Source organism: Stegostoma tigrinum, chromosome 1 (assembly GCF_030684315.1).
Source record: "Stegostoma tigrinum isolate sSteTig4 chromosome 1, sSteTig4.hap1, whole genome shotgun sequence".
In the NCBI taxonomy this organism is placed as follows: domain Eukaryota; kingdom Metazoa; phylum Chordata; class Chondrichthyes; order Orectolobiformes; family Stegostomatidae; genus Stegostoma; species Stegostoma tigrinum.
In genome coordinates, this window is record NC_081354.1 from 132,057,964 (window position 1) to 132,082,752 (window position 24,789).

The following is a 24,789-nucleotide window of genomic DNA, read 5'->3' on the forward strand; positions in this document are numbered from 1 at the left end:
AAAGATAGAAATTGCTGGAAAAGCTCAGCAAGTCTGGCAGAATCTGTGGAGGTAAATCAGAGTTGACATTTCGGGTCGAGTGACCCTTCCTAAGAAACTTTAACTCTCATTTCTCTCCACAATTTCGATTTTTGTCTCCGATTTACAGCAGTTCTTTTGGTTTTTAAATGAAAGACTGAAAGTTTAAAAATAACGCACCTGACATAAAGGGATATTGGGACAACGGTATTCAGAATGATCACATACGACCAGAACATTAGAAATCCAGAAAATGAAGCGTTTGGCATATCACTGTCCCATGGCAAGTAGACCTGAAAGTAGTACCCTTTCTGAGATTCCCAGATACTATTTCCAATAGCCAGAACTGTACACATCATGATGAGGAAGCCAAAAATCTGCAAATCACAGGACAAAACATCAATGTTATTCTGAGGTTAGTAGTAACTAATACCCACCTAGAACTATGTGGATTTAAGTGGTGGGGTTGTCAAGTAGTGGTACAAACCTAAAACAACTAGCTGCTTACATTAATCTTTCAAATTTAGGGTAAAGATCCAAAGAAACCCCATTGTAATTTACTGCACATCCAAAAACAGTGACTGTTTAAAGCATATACATACATTACCATGAAAATACATTTTTTTTTAGAAGAGATTTTTATAGAGTCATACAGCACAGAAACAGACTCTGAGGTCCAACTCATCCATGTCAACCAGATATCCTAAACTGATCTAGTCCCATTTGCCAGCATTTCACACATATCCCTCTAAGTCCTTCCTATTCATGTACACTTTCCGGATGCATTTTAAATTTTGTATTGTACCCACCTCTACCACTTTCTCTGGCAAATTGTTCCATATGTGCACCACCCTCTGCATGAAGTAGTTTCCCCTCAGGTTCCTTTTAAATCTTTTCCTCTCTCACCTTAAACCTATGCCCTCCAGTTTTGGACTACTCCACCCTTGGAAAAAGACCTTGGCTGTTCACCCTATCCAAGTCCCTCATGATTTATAAACCTCTACAAGGTCATCCCTCAGCCTCTGATGCTCATGGAAAAAAACTCCAAAATATTCAGCCTCTCCCTCAAGCTCAAACACTCTAATCCCAGCAACATGCTCATAAATCTTTTCTGAACCCTTTCAAGTTTCACAACATCTTTCCTATAGCAGGGAGACCAGAAGTGAATGCCATATTCCAAAAGTGGCCTAATTAATGTCCTGTACAGCTGCACCATGACCTCCCAACTCCTATACTCAATGCAGTGACCAATGAACGCAAGTGTGCCAAACACCTTCTTCACAACCCTGTCTACCTGTGACTCCACTTTCAAAGAACTATGCACCTTTGCTCAGTAACACACCACAGACAAGACACAAATTAAATTATGACACCATTTATTGCAAAATGCTTTTCCCTTAAGTGCACAAATACTTTTAATCAACCTGTTTAGAGATGTTAGAACACATCTCTCGAGCAGGTGAGATGTGAACCTGTATTACTTAGCCCAGAGGAATGAACAGCAGCAATGGACCAGCATTAAGTGCATAGTGGCTCAGATTATATGAAGTGGCAATGGCCCCATCTAATGGCTGCAAAATCAGGAAAAACCTTGCCTCTGCCAATCATGGAAGTCCAAACTGGACTTACACTGAAAGGCATCATTAAAGCACAGAACCATCTTATGACAGACATTTGCAGAGATGCATGGGAGTGTCATGCAATATCTGTTCTGGAGTTCCTGCCTTGCAGTGAGTGTATGGATTTCCACATGGCCTTTAAACGTAGTGGCAAGTGCTCCTGAGATGCTGCTTGGCCTGCTGTGTTCATCCAGCCTCACATTTTATTATCTTGGAATTCTCCAGCATCTGCAGTTCCCATTATCTCTCTTACACTGAACATGCTTCTGTTGTTCTAAAATGGAACATCTCAAACTGTTCCCTTCCCCCATCACCACCACCAGTTCCCACCCATTGCTGGGTCCAATCAGGCAAGCCCTAGTGAGGTGGCAAGGACAATCATTAATGTACAAAAGCCTGGTTCGGCCACATCTGGAATATTGTGTTCAGTTCTGGTCACCTCATTACAGAAAAGCTGTACTGTTGTATGTTCTATGTTCTATTAAGACTGCAAAAGCAGGGTGGTTTCTTCCAGCTAGGAAAGTTTATTTTACTGGGGTCGTGTTGACAGGGTGTTTGATCAGGACAATTACCAATGCTTTGGATCAAAGTTCTGCATTCCAAATTTGAATCGTGGTCAACAATTAAACAATTAACTGGGAAAGGAGGCTCCACAAACACACATCACCAACCTCAGCAGTATGTATAATTTACAAATACACAAAGAAACCTGCCAAAACATTCCAACTTCTTCATGACTACCAAGTAGAACAATGAGGGCAGTAGATATAATTATTTTAATATTATTTACTCAGGAGGTGTAGGCTTCAATGGCTTGGCCAATATTTATTGTCCTTGAAAAAGTGATGGTGATCTGCTTTTTTGAACATCTGCTGTTCTTGGAGTGTAGTGCACCCACGGGGCTGTTAGGGCAGCAGTTCCAGGATTCTGACCCAGTGACAGTGAAAAAAATGTGATATAGTTCCAAGGAAAGATAGTGTGAAGCTTGGAAGGGAACTTGTAGGTGGTAATGTTTCCATGTGTCTGGTGCTTTGCCTTTCTGGGTAGTTGTGGTTTTGGATTTGGAAGGCGTTATTGATGAAGCCTTGGTGAGATGCTACCATGCACCTTGCATACGATATGCACTGCTACCACAGTGTATCGGTAGTGCAGGGAGATAATGTTGAAGGTGGTTGATGAATGACTTGAAGCTGGGTCCCCAGAACATTAGCCATGGTTTTGGGTTTAATAGTCTAGCAACAATACCAAGAGGCCGGGATAACAAGGTGTAGAGCTGGATGACACAGCAGGCCAAGCAGCAGAGGAGCACGAAGGCTGACATTTCAGGGAAGAAGGGTCTAGACCTGAAACATCAGCCTTCCTGCTCCTCTGATGCTGCTTGGCCTGCTGTGTTCATCCAGCTCCACATCTTGTTATCTCCAGCATCTGCAGTTCCTACTATCTCTCCCATACCAAGAGGCCATTGCCTTCATCAAGGACACCCAGGTTACTGATAATCAGGGATTCAACAATGCCAATACCTTGAACATCAAAGTTCAATTGTTAGGTTCTTTCTTGTTGGAGATAGTCATTGCCTATTTTGTGGCGTGAATGTCACATCACTTATCAGCCCAAACTTGACTGTTGTCTTGGCCTTGCTGCACATGGTTAAGGACCACTTCAGTATCCGAGGAGGTGCGCATGGTGCTGAACCTTGTGCAATTAGCAGCAAACGTACCTAACTCTCACTGTATCTTAGAAACATAGCCACTGATGAGGCAGCTGAAGATGACTGACCTGAGAACACTGGCCTGAAGAACTCCTGCAGAGATATCCTGGGATAGAAATGATTGACTTCCAACAAGCACAAACATCGTATTTTGTGTAAGGTACGACTCCAACTAGTGGAGAATTTTCTCCCTGATTCCCATAGACTTCAATTTGCAAAGGATCCTTGCTACCATCCTCTGTAAAATGCTGCAGTTCTGGGGAAGGATCACTGGACCCGAAACATTAACTCTGTTTTCTCCTCCACAGATGCTGTCAGACCTGCTGAGCTTTTCCAAGAACTTTGTTTCTGTTCTGTAAAATGTTGCACTGATGTGAAGGTTCTTAACTCTCACCTCACCTCTAGAGTTCTGCTCTTTTGTTCACGCTTGGTTAAGGCTATAATGAGCCAAATGATCCAAACTAAGCATCAGTAAGCAGGGTGTAGCTGAGCAGTTTCTGCTTGATAACGCTGTCTTTGTATCTGTGAGGACTGTATGGTGGTCATTCTCATAAATGCTGTTATGGCCAGGTGCAGCTTTTCTTATTTATTCTGGTGCAGGTTGTTGGTATTGCTATCATTCCATCACTTTGCAGATGATTGGACTGATAGGGTGGTGATTGGCCAGGTTGGATTTGTCCTGCCTTTTACAGTCAGGATATATATACACAGGCAATTTTCCACACTGCTTGGTTGATGTTAGTCTCATGTCTTGCCTGGAAGAGCTTGGCTAGGGACAGGACTAGTTCTTCAATGTAAGCTTTCATTTTGCTAGAATGTGGAAAATTGTTGGGACCCATGGACTTGCCCCTATCCAGAACCCTCAAACATTTTTAGATATCATGTCGAGCGAATTAAATTGATTGGAGACAAGCATCACCGATTCTGGGCACGTCAAAGGAAGCTGAGGTCATCCCCAGGCACTTCGGTCAAAATACGAATGCAAATCTTTCAAGTTTGCCTTTTGCACTCATGTACTTGACGCTCTCGCCAGTGAAGATGGGGATATTCAAGGTACAATCTCTTCCTGATAGTTGTTTAAATGTCTACCATCATTTATGACAGGGTGTGGCAGGGCTACTAAACTTAGATATGATCTGTTGGTTATGAGATTGCTTATCATGTGCCACTTCAGCTGTTTAGCATACAAGTAGTTTTGTATTGTCGCTTCACCAGGTTGACATCTCATTTTAAAGTACGTCTTCTGATGCTGCTGCATTCTTCATCGATCTAGACTTGATCTCCTTGTTGAAGAAAACAGTAGAGTGGGGGACAAGCCAAGCAATGAGGTTGCAGATTGTGATTAAATATAACTTTGCTGCTACTAATGACCCAATGGGCTTCATGCATACCCAGTCTTGAGCTGCTGATCTTTTCAGAGTCTAATGTAGCACAGTGGTTGAGACACATGATAAAGAGTATCCTCAATGTGAGTATGGTGCATTGTACCTACAAGACCGTGCATTGCTCATGTGGACAGGTGCAGTTTTCCTTTTCTTTATTCTGCCATGGGATGTTGGCATTGCTGACAAGCCCAGCATTTGTTGATAATCCCTACTAGTCCTTGAGCTGAATGACAGCCATTTCAAGAGACAGTTAAGAGTCAACCACAATGTTGCGGTGAGAAATGATGTGCACAGCTGAGAAAGGACACCATACTTTCTTCCTAAAAGGAAACTGGAGAATTACTTGGGTTTTTACATCAACATTTCCAAACTTCTTTTATTAAATTAAAATTTTACCACCTACCAAGATGGGATTCAAGCCTATGTTGCCAGAACATTAGCTGGGGCTCAGGATTACTAGTGCAGTCACAGTAACTACTCTGAGGCTTGAAGACTGGTGAAGATAAATTTGAGAAGAATTTTCCCTCTTGTTGGTTCTCACATCATTTGCTTCAAGTGCGGGCTAGCTCTTATGGCCTTAGGAATTAACCACATTGGTCCACAGTACCGTTACCTACCCATTTATGGTGGTGGACACTGAAGGCTGCACCCAGTGTAACTTCATGTTTTTAATTCATTTGTGGGAAGTGGGCATCACTAGCTAGCCAGCATTTCTCCCTAGTTACTCTTAAGAAGGTGGTGGTGAGTTGCCTTCATGAAATGCTGCAGTCCACCTGTTGTAGGTTGACCCACAATGTCACTGGGGAGGGAATTCCAGGATTTTGACCCAGCGACAGTGAAGGAATGGTGGTATATTTCCAAGTCAGGATGGTGAGTGACTTGGAGGGAAACTTTAAGATAGTGGTGTTCGCACATGTATGCTGTCCTTGTCCTTCTAGATGGAAGTGGTTGTGGGTTTGGAAGATGCTTTATCTTTGGTGAAGTTCTGCAGTGCATCCTGTAGATAGTACACACTGCTGGCATTGAGCATCAGTGGTGGGGGAAGTGGATGCCATCCCAATTAAGCAGGCTGCTTTGTCCTGGAATGTATCAAGCTTCCTGAGTGTTGTTGGGGGCGGCTCTCATCCAGGCAAGTGGGGAGTATTCCATCACACTCCTGACTTGTTCCTTGTAGATGATGGACAGGCTTTGAGGAGTCAGGAGATGATTGACTTGCCTCTGTATTCCTAGTTTCTGGCCTGCTCTCATAGCTGCTGTGTTTATGTGTTTGCCCAGTTGAGTTTCAGGTGAATGATAACCCCCTGGATGCTGACAGTGGGGGATTCAGTGCTGGTAACACCATTGAATGTCAAGAGATGGTGGTTAGATTGTTTCTTATTGGTGATGGTCATAGCCTGGCATTTGTGTGGTGTGAATATCACTTACCACTTGTCAGCCCAAGCCTAGATATTGTCCAGATTTTGTTGCATTTGAACACAGACATCTTCAGTATCTGTGGAGTGAAGAATTGTGCTGAACATTGTGCAATCATCAGTGAACTTCCCCACTTCTGACCTTACGACTGAGGGAAACTCATTGATGAAGCAGCTGAAGATAGTTGGGCTAAGGGCACTACGCTGAGGATCTCCTGCAGACATGTTCTGGAGCTGAGATGATTGGCCTCCAACTACCGCAACAATCTTCCTATGTGCTCAGTACGACTCCAACCACCCAAGAGTTTGCCCCAATACCTACTGATTCCAGTTTTGCCAGGGCTCCTTGATGCCACGCTTCGTCAAAAGCAGCCTTGATATCAAGGGCTGTCACTCTTAGCTCATCTCTGGAATTCAACTCTTTTATCCATGTTTGAACCAAGGCTGTAATGAGGTCAGGAGCCAGCAGCCTGGCAGAACCCAAACTGGGCGTCACTGAGCAGATTATTGCTGAGCAGGTGCTGCTTGATAGCATTGTTGATGATATCTTCTATCACTTTACTGATGATCAAGAGCAGACTGATGGGACAGTAATTGGCCAGGTTGGATTTGTCCTGATTTTTGTGTACAGAACATACTTGGGCATTTGTCCACATTGCTGGGTAACTACCAGTGTTTTGGCTATACTGGAACAGCTTGGCTAGGGCCGCAGCATGTTCTGGAGCGCAAGTCTTCAATACTATTGCAGGAATGTTGTCAGAGCCTGTAGTCTTTGCAGTATCCAGTGTCTCAAACCATTCCTTGATATACCAGTGAATCAAGTTGGCTGAAGGCTGGTACCTGTAATGCTGAGGACCACTGGAGGAGGCCGAGATAGTTCATTCACTCGGCACTTTTGGCTGATGATTGCTGCAAATCTTCAGCCTTATCTTTTGCACTGATGTGTTGGGCTCTTCCATCATTGAGGATGGGGATGTTTGTGGAACCTCCGCCTCCAGTGAGTTTTTTTTAAATTGTCCACCACCATTCACAACTGGGCGTGGCAGGACTGCAGAGTTTAGATCTGATCTGTTGGTTGTGGGATCGCTTAGTTCTGTCCATCACTTGCTTCTTTTGTTGTCTGGCGTGCAAGTGGTCATGTTTGATTACTTCACCAGGTTGATACCTCATCTTCAGGTATGCCTGGTGTTGCTCCCAGGGGCATGCTCACCTGCACCCTCCATTGAGCCAAGGCTGATCCGCTGGCTTGATGGTAATGTATGAGCGGGGCATATACCGGGCCATGATGTTACAGATTGTGCTGGAATACAATTCTGCTGTTGATGGTCCATAACACCACATGGATGCCCAGACTTGAGTTGCTAAATCTGTGCAAAGTCTGTCTCATGCAGCATGGTGATAGTGCCACACAACACAATAGAGTTTGTTCTCAATGTGAAAGTGGGTCTTTGTCTCCACAAGGCCTGTGAGATGGTCACTCTTACTGCTACTGTCATGGGCAGACGCAACTGCAGTTGGCAGACTCATAAGGATGAGGTCACGAGATAGTAGGAACTGCAGATGCTGGAGAATCTGAGATAACAAGGTGCAGGGCTGGATGAACACAGCAGGCCAAGCAGCAGAAGTGCAGAAAAGCTCATGTTTCGGGCCGAGACCTTTCTGTCTTGTTATCGCAGGATGAGGTCGTGTATGTTTTCTCCTCTTGTTGGTTTCCTCACCACCTGCCGCACAGCCAGTCTAACAGCTACATCTTTTAGGACCCAAACAGCTCAATCAGTCGTACTGCTGCTGAGCCTCTCTTGGTGGACACTGGAATCCCCCATCTAGAGTACATTTTGTGCATTTGCCATCCTCAGTGCTTCCTGTAAGTGTTGCTCAATATGGAGGCATACTGACTCATCAGCTGAGGGAGGACGGTATGTGGTAATCAGCAGGACATTTCCTTGCCCATGTTTAACTTGAAGCCATGAGACTTCATGGGGTCTAGAGTTGATGTTGAGGACTGCTAGAGCAGCACCCTCTTGACTGTATACCACACTACCGCTGTCTCTGCTGGGTCTGTCCTGTCGGTGTCACATGTGATATCCAGGGATGGTGATGGTGGTGTCTGGGACATTGTCTGCAAGATACGATTCTATGAGTATGACTATGTCAGGCTGTTGCTTGACTAGTCTGTAAGGCAGTTCTCTCAATTTTGGCACTAACCCCCAGATGTTAGTGAGGAGGACTTTGCAGGGTTGACAGGGATGTTCCTGCCATTGTCTTTTCCAGTACCTAGGTCAAGGCCAGGTGATCTGTCTGGTTTCATTTCTTTGAGACTTTGAAGCAATTGGTATAATTAAGTGGTCTGTTCGGCCACTTCAGTGGGCACTTGAGAGTCAACCATATTCGTGTGGGTCTGGAGTCACATGTAGGCCAGATCAGGTGAGGGTGGCAGATTTCCTTCCATGAAGAATGAGTGAGCCAAATGGGTTTTTCCTAACAATCGGCAATGATTTCATGGTGATCATTGGATTCTTAATTCCAGACTTTTTCTTAAATTATTAAATTCAAATTCCACCACTTGCCGTGGTGGGAATCGAATCTGGGGCTCCAGAACATTAGCTGGGTTTCTGGATTAAAAGTCTAACAATAATACCACAGTGCCCTTCATCCTCAGTGTTTCTTTATAAGGGTGTAAAACATGGAGGAGCACTGATTCATTTGCTAAGAGGGAGGCAGTAGGTAGTTCTCAGCAGGAGCCTTTCTTACCCAGTTTGACATCATGCAATGAGGCTGTGTGGCCCAGAGTCAATGTTGAGGAAACCCGCGGCAACTTACTCCCAGCTGTATACTACGATGGGGGAGATGCTGGTGTACTGATAGTAGTCATTGGGATACTAGTGCAGAACCTCAGGCTATAACCAGGGACGAACTCAAATCCCACCATGATACCTTGTGGCATTTCTATTTAGAACATAGAACATAGAACAGTACAGCACAGAACAGGCCCTTCAGCCCACAATGTTGTGCCGACCATTGATCCTCATGTATGTACCCTCAAATTTCTGTGACCATATGCATGTCCAGCAGTCTCTTAAATGACCCCAATGACCTTGCTTCCACAACTGCTGCTGGCAACGCATTCCATGCTCTCACAACTCTCTGTGTAAAGAACCCGCCTCTGACATCCCCTCTATACTTTCCTCCAGCCAGCTTAAAACTATGACCCCTCATGCTAGCCATTTCTGCCCTGGGAAATAGTCTCTGGCTATCAACTCTATCTATGCCTCTCATTATCTTGTATACCTCAATTAGGTCCCTTCTCCTCCTCCTTTACTTAATAAATCTGGGATATAACTATAGGCTCAATATTATTAACCATGACAACTATCATTGATTGCTGTAAACATCCATCTCATTCACTCATATACTTTTAGAAAGAAAATAAGCTGTCCTTACAACCTGTGCCTCCAGAACCAATTTGGTTGACTCTGAAATGCCCTAGCAAACTACTCAGTTCAACGACAATTGGGAAGAGCAACAAATTCTGATACACGCATCCCAAATAGAAGCAAGAAAAATTATTTTGTGTTACCCCTGCTGGTAGCTCTGGCCTAACAGTGGGATGTGGGTCTAATACTGCCCTTTTCACAAAAATCAAACCTGCTGTCAAAGGGGGTTCTGTTGTCATCTGATAAATCAATCTTTACCTTTCACAAACTGAATGCCAACTCTCAGATGCTTCTTCACAGCTTCCTGAGCTATGGCACAACCATTAAACAGTGTGTCCTTAATTCCTGGACTGTCACTCACCTCATCTCCTGAAGAGCTTCCGTCCACAGCTTCATAATTTTCAAACCACAAACAGACTGCTTTAACCTCCTTCCCAAAATTGTTAACAGAATAGCCTTGGCAGGCCTATCATATTAGCCTGTTTCTGATCCAATGGATTTATTGCTTTCTATCTTGAGTCTATTTGTCTTCCCTCAAGCAGCCTCTTCCTCCATGATTCTCCTGACATCCTAAGTCATTTCAACCTCACTGTGGATGTCAAATCTCTCTGCATTTCCTTTTCCTACCAGGATTGTTTGAGGACTCTCACTTTCTCCCTTGAATGAATCCATTAATGCTTATCATTGAACACCACACTTCTCTGTCTAGTTGAACTTGTCCTTGTATTGTACAATTTCTCAGTTAACTTATCTGCCTTCGTCCAAATGAAGGATGTGGCTATGGGTATCCACATGAACTCTGGTTATGCCAAGTTTTTGTGGGATCGTGAAATATTCCTTGTTTCGATCCTATCTGGTCCACCAGCCAAAATTCTTTATCCAGTAAATTGATGATCTATCAAAGCTACTTCCCGCTCTCATCCAGATCAAGAAGATATTTGCTTGCAATCTCAACCCTTCTCTCATCTTCATCTTGTCCATTTGACTCCACTTTGCCTACCTTGACCTCTGTGCCTTAATTTCCAGCAATGGCTGCTAACTAATATGAGCTACACTCCTAGTGACTTCAACAACTACCTCAACTACGCTACGTCACACCTTGCTTCTTATAAAGAACTCCATTCCATCCTTCCAGTTTCTCCCTCAACCTCATATCTATTATGGTGATGCAACCTCCCAAAATAGCACTTACAACATATCTTCTGTTTGCTTCAATGAAGAATATCTGCCACCCCTCAACCATCCTTTGACAAGGTCTCTTAATGCAGATAATACAGAAAGTAAAGTCGCATGGGGTCAGAGGTGAGCTTGCAAGATGAATAAAAACCTGGCTTGGTCGTAAGAAAACAGAAGGCAGCAGTGGAAGGGTGCATTTCTGAATGGAGGACTATGACTCGTGGCATTCCTCAGGGATCAGTATTGGGACCTTTGCTATTTGTTATGTACAGATAAATGATTTGGATGAAAATTTAACTGGTTTGATTAGTAAGTTTGCAGATGGCACAAAGGTGGATAGAATTATGGATAACATTGAGAACCATCAGAGGACAGAGCAGTTTATAGATCAGTTGGCGACTTAGAGAGGTGGCCGACAGAATTTAATCCATAAAAATGTGAGGTAATGTATTTCAGAAGGTCTAATCCAGATGGAAAATATACAGTAAATGGCAGAATGCCAAGAGTACTGACAGACAGAGGAATCTGGGTGTACGGGCACACAGGGCACTGAAAGTGGCAATGCAGGTGGAGAACGTAATCAACAAGGCATGCGGCATGCTTGCCTTGATCGGCTGAGGCACTGAGTTTAAAAATTGGCAGGTAATGTTGCAGCTTTATAGAACTTTAGTTAGGCCATATTTGTAATATTGTGTTCAATTCTGGTCACCACACTACCAGAAGGATGTGCTGGCTTCGGAGAGGGTACAGAAAAAATTTACCAGAATGCTGCCTAGTATGGAGGGCTTAGCTATGAGGAGAGGTTGGAGAAAATTAGGTTATTCTCATTGGCATGATGGAGGTTGAAGAGTGACCTAATAGAGGTCTACAAGATTATGAAGGGCATGGACAGAGTACACAGTCAGAAGCTTTTTCTTAGAGTGGAAGAGCTACTAGGGGACATAAGTTTAAGGTGCGAGGGGCAAGGTTTAAAGGTGATATACGAGGCAATCTTTTTACACAGATGGTGGTGGGTCGCTAGAACTCGTTGCTGGGGAAGGTAGTGGAAGCAGATACGATAGTGACTTTCAAAGGGCGCCTTGACAAATACATGAATGGGATGACAAAAAAGAGGCATACGGTCCCCAGAAGGATAGGGGTTTTTAAGTTGTGATGGGCAGGATGTTGGTGCAGGCTTCGAGGGTCGATTGGCCTGTTACTGTGCTTTAATTTTCATTGTTCTTTGCATATTTGACAAGAACCTCAACCATGTCTGGACCATTCTCCCACATGTCTGCCCTCATCCTTGGCCCTCCCTCAAACAGCCATGACAGGATTCCTTTGTACTTATTTTTCACACAATCAGCCTCTCTCATTTCTGACATTTCCAAACGTACCTTTCTGCCATTACAGTGCAATTTATTTTTATACATAAGATGCTATTGAGAGCTTCATCTTTTGATAATTAATGTCACTGGCGGCATTCAAGAGACAGACTGAGATGACTGGTAGATTTAGAGAAGTGACTACACTGCCAAATCAGTCAGATGAATGGGAGACTGTCAGGAAGGGTAAGAAGGTTCTGAGGAAGGGTCACCAGACCCGAAACATTAACTCTGTTTTTTCCTTCACAGACGTTGCCAGACCTGTTGAGTTTTCCCAATAACTGTTTTTGTTCCTGATTTACAGCATCTTCAGTTCTTTTGGTTTTTAATTTAAAGTAAGAAGGTAGTTCAGAAACGTCCTATGGCTATTTCTCTCAAGCAAATATTTCATTTTCAGTACTTTTGAAGAAGATAGTCTATCAGATGAAAAAAAAGAAGTGGCAGTTACAAGGGACTCTCCCACCTCGGATATGTTGATTTCCTGGGGCCAGGTTTAGGAACATCTCAAAACATTTGAAGCATATTGTCAAAGGGAAGAGTGAGTGAGAAGTTGGAAGTTATTGTATGCATTGTTAGGAACAATACAGTTAGGGAAAGATTTAAGGTTTTGCAGAGTGAATATAAGAGCTTAGGTAGAAGGTTACAAAATAGAATCTAAGAAATAGTAATCTCTGGTTTACTCCTGGTGCCAAGTTCTAATGAGAAGGAATAAAAGGCTCAAGCAGATAAGTCAACTGCTGAAGAGATGGTGCAATGTACAGGGAATTATACTCTTGGATCATCGGAATCTCTTCTGGGATGGAAAAGACCAATTCAAAAGGGATGGGTTTCACCTGTACTAGAAAGGGACCAATATTCTGGCAGGGAGATTTGTTAGTTCCATTTTGGGAGCCTGTAAACTATTAAAGAGGGAGTTGGAGGGAATTCCTAAGTAGCAGTGAACATAGAAAGACAGATCAGGATGGTTCTGAATCAGAAAAAAAACAAGTTAATTAGAAAAGACTGACAAGAGAAAGTCAGAGAATCAGGTAACTCTGAGGAATTAAACTGCATTTATTACAATGCAAGGGGTGTTACAACTAAGGCTGATAACCCCAGGTCATGTGCCGGAACATGAGACTGGGGCATCCCAGCTATTGCAGAAACTGAGGGAAGGACAGCATTGGCCGCTCAATTTTCTGAGTTTTAGATGCCATAGGGAGGATAGAAAGGGAGCCAACAGAGAAGGGGGTGTGGCGTTTTTGATTAAGGAAAACATTACTACTGTAATTACAGGTGATAGTTCTGAGGGATCGTCCAGTGCAAATATATGGGTTGAAACTAGAAATAAGAAAGGGATGATGACCTTCACAGGACCGTTCCATCAGTCCCCTAGTACTCAGAGGGAAAGTAAGAAGGAAATATTTAAGAGAGATCTCAGATATATGCAGGGTTGTAATAGAAGGGGATTTTAAATTTTTCAAAGATTTACTGGGACTTCTATAGTGTAAAATGTTTGCATGGTGAGAAATTTGTTAAATGTGTTCAAGAAAATGTTCTTTATCAATATGTACATGTGCCTACTAGAGATGGAGAAAAACCTAACCTTGGGCCAGTGACAGACGTGTTAGTAGGAGTACACTTTGGGACTGGTGATTGTAATTCTATTCGTTTTAAAATAGTTTTGGAAAAGAATAAGCCTTCCATATAAGCTAAAGTTCTTAACTGGAGTAAGGCAAATTTAAATGGCATGAGACAAGAACTTCCAGAAGTTGATTGGAGAAGACTGTTTGCAGGTAAAGGCACAACTATCAAGAGTTCAGAGGCATTCTGTTCCCGTTAGAGTAAAGGGCAATGCTGGTAAGTATTGGCAGCAATGGATGAACAAAGATATTGAGGTTCTAGTCAGGAATAAGACAGAATCATATATTAAATACAAACAACTGAGATCAAATGAATCTCTTGCAGGGTACAAAGCGAGTAGGGGCATTCTTAAGATGGAAATCAGGAAAGCAAAAAGAGGGGATATGGCAGATAAGGTTAAGCGTAATCCAAAGAGATTCTGTGAGTACATTGAGCAAAAGAGAACCAGAGACAGCACTGCCCTTTAAAGATCAATGAGGTCATCTTTGTGTTGATGGTCAGGAGATGGAAGAGATATTAAATGAATATTTTGCCTCAGTTTTTACTGTGGAGAATGGAATGGAAGCTAGAGGGTGCAGGGAAATATTAATCGTTTGAAAACAGTTCACATTACTGAAGAGGTGGTACTGGAGGTCTTAGAAAACACAAAGGTAGATAAATATCCAGGACCAGATCAAGTATATCCAAGGATGTTGTGGGAATCTAGGGAGGAAATTGTGGGGCGTCTAGCGGAAATATTTGTATCATCTAAAACCATGGGTGAGGTGCCAGAGTACTGAAGGGTAACTAACATTGTCCCTTTATTTAAGAACTGCTGTAAGCAGAAGCCTGGGAATGACAGACCTGAGAGTCTGACATCGGTGGTGAGTAAGTTGTTGGAGGTGACTCTGGAAGATAGGATTTACATGCATTTGTTGAGAAAAAGAATGATCAGGGATAGTCAGCATTGTTTCATGCAAGGGAAATCATGTGTAACAAATTTGATTGAGCATTTTGAGGAAGTAACCAAAAAGACTGATGACAGCAGAGAAGTATATGCTGCTTACTTGGAAATTAGTAAAGCCTTTGATGAGGTTCCACACTGTAGATTAATTAGTAAACTTAAGTCTCATGGAATTCAGACTGAGCTTGCCAGTAGGTTAAAAAATTGGCTTGACAGCAGGAGACAGAGGGCGGTGGTGGTGGACGCTTGTTTTTTGGATTGGAGGCCTGTGACCAGTGATGTTCCACAGGGATTGGTACTGGGTCCATTTTCGTCATTTTTGTAAGATGAAAATATAAAAGGTATGCTTAGTATGTTTGTGGATGACACCAAAACTGGTGGTACAGTGGACAGCGAAGAAGGATATCTAAGATTACTAAGAGTTCATGATTAACTAAATCTGTGGTCTGAGGAGTGGCAGATGAAGTCTAATTTGGATAAATGCAATGTATTGTATTTTGATAAAACAAACAAAGGCAGGACTTGTACAATCAATGATAGGACTCTGGGTATTGTTATAGAACAGAGAAGCCTAGGGATTCAGGTACATAATTCTTTCAAATTTGCATCTCAGATAGTAAATGGTTAAGAAAACTTTTAGCACACTTGACTTCACTGCTCAGACCTTTGACTTTGGAAGTTGGGATGTCATGTTGAGGTTGCACAGGACATTGGTGAGACCTCTTCTGGAATACTATGTACAACTCTAGTTGCCCTGCTATAGTAAGTACATTATTAAATTGCAGAGATTTAAATATTATTAAATTGGAAAGGGCTCAAAAAATATTTACCAGGATGTTGTCAGGAATGGAAGGTTTCAGTTATAAAGATAAGTTGCATGAGCACTTTTCCCACTGGAGCATGGGAGGTTGAGGGGTGATCTTATTGATTTATTGCTGTCACATGTACCAAGATTCAATGAAGAGTGTTGTTTTGTGTGCTATACAGAGAAATTGTACCATACAAAGTGCATCAGAGTAGGAGAACACAGCATAGAAGGTTATAGAGATTCATAAAATCTTTAGGGCATAAATAGGGTGAATAGCAAAGGTCTTTTTCCTAAGGTAGGGGAGTTCAAAACTAGGGGGCATATTTTTAATGTAATAGGAGAATAATTTAAAAGGACAATGAGAGGCTTTATTTTTATGCAGAGATGGTTAGCGTGTGGTTGAACTGCCAGAGGGCGTGGTGGATGCAGGTACAGTTTTACAACATTTAAAAGACATTTGGATAAGTACATGAACAGGAGAGGTTTGGAGGATATTGGCCAAACGCAGGCAGATGGGACTCGTTTAATTTGGGATCATGGTCAGCATTGACTAGTTGGGCTGAAGGGCTTATTACCATGCTGTATGACTCTATAACCCCAAATATGATTTTCCCTCCATTCCCATGTTAGCATTCAAAGGAACAGTTCCTCCATGACATCCTGGTCCACTTTTAAAACATCCCCAACACTTAAACACCCCCCTTCCTATGGCATTTTCCAATGCAATCACACGATATGTAACATTGGTCCTTTTACTTCATCCTCACTGCCCAAGGTCCCAGCACTTCTTCCAGTTGTAACAGTAATTTAGTTGTACTTCTAGTCTAGACTGGTCTATTCACTGCTCACAATGCAATCTTCTCTGGGTCACCAACTTGCAGCAAATCACCTTTTTGATAACAGGCATGACCCTGGTTGCTTGCTTTCAATAAACCATCTTGTTCCTTTGTTCACACTCCTGTCCTAGGACTGCTCCAGTGTTCTAGTCAAGCCCAATGCAAGCTAGGGGAACAACAATTCATTTTTTCAATTAGGCACTTTACAACCTCTAAGATTCAGTATTGAGTTCACCTACTTCAGTTTATTATCCATTATCAATTTTGATAGTCATTCTTTCCCACAGTGTATTCATCTTGTTCCCATGCTTTTACATTTAATCAAAGCTGACCTTTATTCTGCATATCTGAGGAACGCAGGAGGCACAGCTAAAAATGAGGTGTCATAGAGTCATACAGCACAGAAACAGATATATGGTGGGGCTACAAAACAGGACTACTTGCACATGCAACATTATTGGCAGCAAGTGACAGACAGAGTTAAACAATTCCTTAATCAGCAGATGAGAGCTAAGCTTTGCAGTCATGAATGGTACTGGACAACTAAAGAACGCACAGAAGGAGTTTCCTCAGACATCTCATTCTCAACGATGGATGAGGCCAGCACATCAGGGCAAGAGACAACACTGAAGCATTCGCAATAATGTTCAGCCATAAGTGCCAAGTGAATTATTTATCTCAGCGTCCTACCATGGTACCAGTCTTCAGCCAATTTGATTCACTTCATGTAACATCAAGAAATGGCTGAAAGCACTGGACACTGCAAAGGGTGTGGCAACATTCCTACAATAGCAGTAAAGATGTTCTACAGAACATGCTGCACCCCTAGCCAAGCTATTCCAGTACAGCTACAAAAGTAGTATCTACCGGCAATATGGAAAGTTGCTCAGTTAATTCTGCTCAGTGAAAAAAACCGGAGAAATCCAACCCAAGCTATTACCACCTCATCAGTCTAATCTCAATCATAGTAAAAAAGTGATAGATGGTGTGAGCAGCATTGCTCTCAATCAGTATTTGCTTTGCAATAACCTGGTCACTAATGTCTGAGGGTGCTCAACTCCTGACTTTTTTACAGCCTTAGATCGAACAGGGAAAAAGTTCTAGAGGTGAGGTGAATTATTGATCTTGGCATCAAGGCTGCATTTGACCATTTAGTTGGTTCCATTCAAAAGATTTATTGCAAACTTTGCAATACACCCCATGACAGATTGTTTACATGATATCAATTAAGCCTGAAGAAACTTAATGGACTTATATCATGCACTTACCCACAAAACAAGAATATTCATCAGTCGATCGATATTAGTTCGCTTAAAAGCTGATAATCCACTATTCTGCATCAGTTTTGTGTCTTGCCCTTGAAATAAATGTTGATAAATTATATGTAAGAAATACTAAGTTCAGAATGGTTCACTGACTTTACAGTTAAAAATAAATTACAGAATTATTAGCTTCATAGGATGCAGAGAATGTGAAAAAACTGAGATATTAAGGAAAATGTGATAAACCTGTACAACTTAGTTGTTAGGCCGCAGCTAACACCGTAAGACCATAACGCCATAATAAATAAGGCAATGGGTAGGCCATTTAGCCCTTAAACCTGCTCTATAATTAAACAGGAATATGGCTGATCTGATATTCCTCTTGCTCATTTTCTTGCCTTTTCTCTATATCCCTTGATTCCCCTACTGATCAAGAATCCATCTAACTCAGTGTTCAATATACACTAGGACTCTGCCCCTGGAGTGCTCTGCAGCAAGGCATTCCATCGACTCATGGCGATTTAAGTGAAGAGATTCATCTGCATCTCAGTCTTAAATTGGTACTCCTTTGTTTTGAGACTATACCCTTTGGTCCTTGACTCTCCTTGATGGAAAATAACATCTCAGCATTTATCCTGTCAATCCCCTTACAAATCCTTTTTGCTTAAATTAGATGACCTCTCATTTTCTCAACTTGTAGGGATATGGGAATGGGAATAGGTAATTCAGTCCCTCGAGCCTGCTCCACTATTCAATAAGATCATGGTATATATCTCGATACCCTTGCTTATACAAGATTTTTTCCGATTTAATTTTAACAACTGAATTAGCATTGACGATCAACTGAGGAAGAGAGTTCCAAACTTCCCTCATCTTTCCATGTAAAAGTGTTTTCTAACATCTTTCCTGAATGGCCTGACCCTAATTCTTATGTCCCTAGTTCTACAATCTTCAATCAGTAGAATTAGTTTATCTACCCGGTCTTTCCCTGTTAATATCTTGAAGAACTTGATTAGATCACCACTTAACCTTCTAAATTCTGGAGAATAAAGGCCTAATTTATCAACTCTCCCTCATAACTAACCTCTTATGTCCAGGTATCATCTATGTAAACCTGTACTGAACTCCCTCCAGGGCCAAAACATCTTTCGTAAGCTCCTTTATTCATTCATGGGACGAGGGCGTCACTGGCTAGGCAGTATTTATTGCCCATCGAGCAGTTAACAGTCAACCACATTGCTGTGGTTCTGGAGTCACATGTAGGCTAGACTAGGTAAGGACAGCAGCTTCCTTCCCCAAAGGCCATTAGTGAACCAGGGTCTTTGTTCCTGACAATCAACACTGGATTCATGGTCATCATTAGACTCATAATTGGAGATATTTATTGTATTCAAATTCCACTATCTGTTGTGGCAGGATTTGAACCCAGGCCCCCAGAACATTATCTGGGTCTCTGGGTTAACAGTCCAGCGACAATACCAATCCCCTCCCCTGTCTGCTTTCCGGAGAGACCACTCTCTCCGTGACTCCCTTGTTCGCTCCACACTGCCCTCCAACCCCACCACACCCGGCACCTTCCCCTGCAACCGCAGGAAATGCTACACTTGTCCCCACACCTCCTCCCTCACCCCTATCCCAGGCCCCAAGATGACATTCCACATTAAGCAGAGGTTCACCTGCACATCTGCCAATGTGGTATACTGCATCCACTGTACCCGGTGCGGCTTCCTCTACATTGGGGAAACCAAGCGGAGGCTTGGGGACCGCTTTGCAGAACACCTCCGCTCAGTTCGCAACAAACAACTGCACCTCCCAGTCGCAAACCATTTCCACTCCCCTTCCCATTCGCTAGATGACATGTCCATCACGGGCCTCCTGCACTGCCACAATGATGCCACCCGAAGGTTGCAGGAACAGCAACTCATATTCCGCCTGGGAACCCTGCAGCCCAATGGTATCAATGTGGACTTCACCAGTTTCAAAATCTCCCCTTCCCCAACTGCATCCCTAAACCAGCCCAGTTCGTCCCCTCCCACAACTGCATCACACAACCAGCCCAGCTCTTCCCCCCCCCCACCCACTGCATCCCAAAACCAGTCCAACCTGTCTCTGCCTCCCTAACCGGTTCTTCCTCTCACCCATCCCTTCCTCCCACCCCAAGCCGCACCTCCAGCTACCTACTAACCTCATCCCACCTCCTTGACCTGTCCGTCTTCCCTGGACTGACCTATCCTCTCCCTACCTCCCCACCTATACTCTCTCCACCTATCTTCTTTTCTCTACATCTTCGGTCCGCCTCCCCCTCTCTCCCTATTTATTCCAGTTCCCTCTCCCCATCCCCCTCTCTGATGAAGGGTCTAGGCCCGAAACGTCAGCTTTTGTGCTCCTGAGATGCTGCTTGGCCTGCTGTGTTCATCCAGCCTCACATTTTATTATCTTATACCAATAAGTATTTGCCTCCTTGTGATAAATTGTGGTGCTTAGATCTGCTCACAATATTCTACTGGGGTCTAGAGTGTTATATAACTGCAGCATAACATCTGCATCCGTATACTCTAGGACGTTCGCACGGCTAACCCACCTGACATGCACATCCCTGGACAGAGGCAATTTACCATGGCTGATCCACTTAACCCGCACATCTTTGGATGGTGGGAGGAAACTGGTGCACCTGGAGGAAAACTACAGACATCCGCTCGAGGCTGGAATCAAACCTAGGTCCCTCGTGCTGTGAGGCAGCAGCGCTAACCACTGAGCCACCGTGCCGCCCCATTTATTGTCACATGTACTCAAGTACAATCTCTCCCTCAATGTCAGCAAAGCTAAAGAGCTGATCGACTTCAGGAAGCAAGGTGGAGGTCACGCCTCTATCTACATCAATGAAGCTGAAACAGAGATGATCGAGAGCATCAGGTTCCTAGGGCAGTGATGAACACATACAAACTATCCTGGACCACCCACATTGACGCTAACATCAAGAAGGCAGAACTACACCTCTCCTTCCTCAGGAGGCTGAGGAAATTCAGCATGTCCATAAGGACTTTCACCCACTCCTATAAATGCACCATAGAAAGCATTCTATTTGGATGCATCATGGCTTGGTACAGCAACTGCTCTGCCCTGGACCATAAGAAACTGCAGAAAAATTGCGAACACAGCCCAGACCATCACACAAGCCAACCTTTCACCCATTGACTCCATCTTCACCTCTTAATGCCTCGGAAAGAGAGCCAACATCAAAGAGCACTCCCACCCTGCTTATAATCTTTTCTGTCAGGTAGAAGATACAAAAGCTTATACACATGTCCCAACTGGTTCAATCCGGCTTTTATGAGACTTCTGAAAGGACCTCTCAAATTTCAAATCTAATATTGATCTTGTTTTTTGCGCATTTTCTTTGCAGCTGTAACTTTGTACTCCTCGCTCTGTTCAATCACCCTTTAATTTTTGGACATTATGATCTGTCAGCACTACACACAAAACAAAACTTTTCACTACCTAGAAACACGTCAATAATAAATCAAAGCAAATCAAAGTAGAGTGAAAAGTGTACAAAGTCACCATTTCTAGCACCATCTTAGGTACAAAGATACCCAGGTACAAAACCTTGGGTATGAATTAGAAAAATAAAGAAATAAAGATAAAAGTTCAGCATTACAATCCTTCTAAAGCAGGGAATCTACACTGGGCTTTCTCGAGGATGGAAGTTGACAGAGTTCTGCACTGAGCTCCCTCAAGGCCAGGGGTTCCCTCGAGTCTGTGCCAGCTCAACTCTCCAACTCTGATATTGTCCAAAGATTGGAGGTATGTATAGAGAAAAAAGGAAGAAAAAGAAAAGAAAGAAGAAAATAAATTTTGAGAAGATTTGTAGCTCAGGTTGAGGTTCTGGATGTGAGTTTGCTCGCTGAGCTGGAAGGTTTGTTTTCAGACGTTTCGTCACCATACTAGGTACCATCATTAGCGTGCCTCTGACGAGGCTTCGTCGGAGGCTCACTGATGATGTTACCTAGTATGGTGACGAAACGTCTGAAAACAAACCTTCCAGCTCAGCGAGCAAACTCACATCCAGAAGAAAATAAATGAATGGAGCAGACAGATCCTGGCTGAGGAACCCATTCCGACACCCATCGTGCCTTGTACTAAAAGGTTTAGACATGAACAGCACCATTCCATTAACCTTCTTGACTATTTTCTGCACATATTTGTGGCGTTTTAAAGAACTATACACCTGAACCCTTAAATCTCATTAGACATTCACTGTATTTAACTACGGACATTCTGAAAAACATTCTTTATCTATTCTTTTTCAGTCCAAAATGGATAATCTCACACTTCCTTAAATGAAGCAAGGGGAAAGGTGGCATTGCAGAGAAGAGCAGCTGCAGAAGGGCTCTTGATGGCACGGCAGCTTGGCTGGTGATGGAGCCAGGGTCTCCTGATGTGCTGGGCCTAGAGGGAAATCCAAGTGTCAGTGAGGAGGTGCCTGAAGCGACAGTGGTGTGGTATGCCTGTGGCAGAGACTCCAACCATCAGCAAGGCGGAGTGGCAACGGCGCCAGGGACTCTTTGTTGTGGTCGGCCTGAAGTGGACACCCCAGATTACTGGGGATAATGGGAACTGCAGATGCTGGAGATTCCAAGATAATAAAATGTGAGGCTGGATGAACACAGCAGGCCAAGCAGCATCTCAGGAGCACAAAAGCTGACGTTTCGGGCCTAGACCCATCATCAGAGAGGGGGATGGGGGGGAGGGAACTGGAATAAATAGGGAGAGAGGGGGAGGCGGACCGAAGATGGAGAGTAAAGAAGATAGGTGGAGAGAGTGTAGGTGGGGAGGTAGGGAGGGGATAGGTCAGTCCAGGGAAGACAGACAGGTCAAGGAGGTGGGATGATGTTAGTAGGTAGCTGGGGGTGCGGCTTGGGGTGGGAGGAAGGGATGGGTGAGAGGAAGAACCGGTTAGGGAGGCAGAGACAGGTTGGACTGGTTTTGGGATGCAGTGGGTGGGGGGGAAGAGCTGGGCTGGTTGTGTGGTGCAGTGGGGGGAGGGGATGAACTGGGCTGGTTTAGGGATGCAGTAGGGGAAGGGGAGATTTTGAAACTGGTGAAGTCCACATTGATACCATATGGCTGCAGGGTTCCCAGGCGGAATATGAGTTGCTGTTCCTGCAACCTTCGGGTGGCATCATTGTGGCAGTGCAGGAGGCCCATGATGGACATGTCATCTAGAGAATGGGAGGGGGAGTGGAAATGGTTTGCGACTGGGAGGTGCAGTTGTTTGTTGCGAACTGAGCGGAGGTGTTCTGCAAAGCGGTCCCCAAGCCTCCGCTTGGTTTCCCCAATGTAGAGGAAGCCGCACCGGGTACAGTGGATGCAGTATACCACATTGGCAGATGTGCAGGTGAACCTCTGCTTAATGTGGAATGTCATCTTGGGGCCTGGGATGGGGGTGAGGGAGGAGGTGTGGGGACAAGTGTAGCATTTCCTGCGGTTGCAGGGGAAGGTGCCGGGTGTGGTGGGGTTGGAGGGCAGTGTGGAGCGAACAAGGGAGTCACGGAGAGAGTGGTCTCTCCGGAAAGCAGACAGGGGAGGGGATGGAAAAATGTCTTGGGTGGTGGGGTCGGATTGTAAATGGCGGAAGTGTCGGAGGATAATGCGTTGTATCCGGAGGTTGGTAGGGTGGTGTGTGAGAACGAGGGGGATCCTCTTGGGGCGGTTGTGGCGGGGGCGGGGTGTGAGGGATGTGTCGCGGGAAATGCGGGAGACGCGGTCAAGGGCGTTCTCAATCACCGTGGGGGGCAAGTTGCGGTCCTTAAAGAACTTGGACATCTGGGATGTGCGGGAGTGGAATGTCTTATCGTGGGAGCAGATGCGGCGGAGGCGGAGGAATTGGGAATAGGGGATGGAATTTTTGCAGGAGGGTGGGTGGGAGGAGGTGTATTCTAGGTAGCTGTGGGAGTCGGTGGGCTTGAAATGGACATCAGTTACAAACTGGTTGCCTGAGATGGAGACTGAGAGGTCCAGGAAGGTGAGGGATGTGCTGGAGATGGCCCAGGTGAACTGAAGGTTGGGGTGGAAGGTGTTGGTGAAGTGGATGAACTGTTCGAGCTCCTCTGGGGAGCAAGAGGCGGCGCCGATACAGTCATCAATGTACCGGAGGAAGAGGTGGGGTTTGGGGCCTGTACATTCCACTCCCGCACATCCCAGATGTCCAAGTTCTTTAAGGACCGCAACTTTCCCCCCACGGTGATCGAGAACGCCCTTGACCGCGTCTCCCGCATTTCCCGCGACACATCCCTCACACCCCGCCCCCGCCACAACCGCCCCAAGAGGATCACCCTCGTTCTCACACACCACCCTACCAACCTCCGGATACAACGCATTATCCTCCGACACTTCCGCCATTTACAATCCGACCCCACCACCCAAGACATTTTTCCATCCCCTCCCCTGTCTGCTTTCCGGAGAGACCACTCTCTCCGTGACTCCCTTGTTCGCTCCACACTGCCCTCCAACCCCACCACACCCGGCACCTTCCCCTGCAACCGCAGGAAATGCTACACTTGTCCTCACACCTCCTCCCTCACCCCCATCCCAGGCCCCAAGATGACATTCCACATTAAGCAGAGGTTCACCTGCACATCTGCCAATGTGGTATACTGCATCCACTGTACCCGGTGCGGCTTCCTCTACATTGGGGAAACCAAGCGGAGGCTTGGGGACCGCTTTGCAGAACACCTCCGCTCAGTTCGCAACAAACAACTGCACCTCCCAGTCGCAAACCATTTCCACTCCCCCTCCCATTCTCTTGATGACATGTCCATCATGGGCCTCCTGCACTGCCACAATGATGCCACCCGAAGGTTGCAGGAACAGCAACTCATATTCCGCCTGGGAATCCTGCAGCCATATGGTATCAATGTGGACTTCACCAGTTTCAAAATCTCCCCTTCCCCTACTGCATCTCTAAACCAGCCCAGTTCATCCCCTCCCCCCACTGCACCACACAACCAGCCCAGCTCTTCCCCCCCACCCACTGCATCCCAAAACCAGTCCAACCTGTGTCTGCCTCCCTAACCGGTTCTTCCTCTCACCCATCCCTTCCTCCCACCCCAAGCCGCACCCCCAGCTACCTACTAACGTCATCCCACCTCCTTGACCTGTCCGTCTTCCCTGGACTGACCTATCCCCTCCCTACCTCCCC

General features: G+C 44.6%; 1 protein-coding gene across 3 annotated transcripts in view; it reads right to left on the minus strand.

Moving 5' to 3' along the window:
* LOC125453069 (phospholipid-transporting ATPase ID) overlaps positions 1-24,789 on the minus strand; it is a 281,340-nt gene that overhangs the window by 131,621 nt on the left and 124,930 nt on the right. For all 3 annotated transcript variants that reach the window (XM_059648627.1, XM_059648621.1, XM_059648622.1), the window contains 2 exons: positions 17,595-17,683; positions 199-395 (listed from right to left, as the gene is read on the minus strand). In XM_059648627.1, coding sequence (XP_059504610.1) covers positions 199-395; positions 17,595-17,683 — 286 coding nt within the window. The remainder of the gene's footprint in view (positions 1-198; positions 396-17,594; positions 17,684-24,789) is intronic.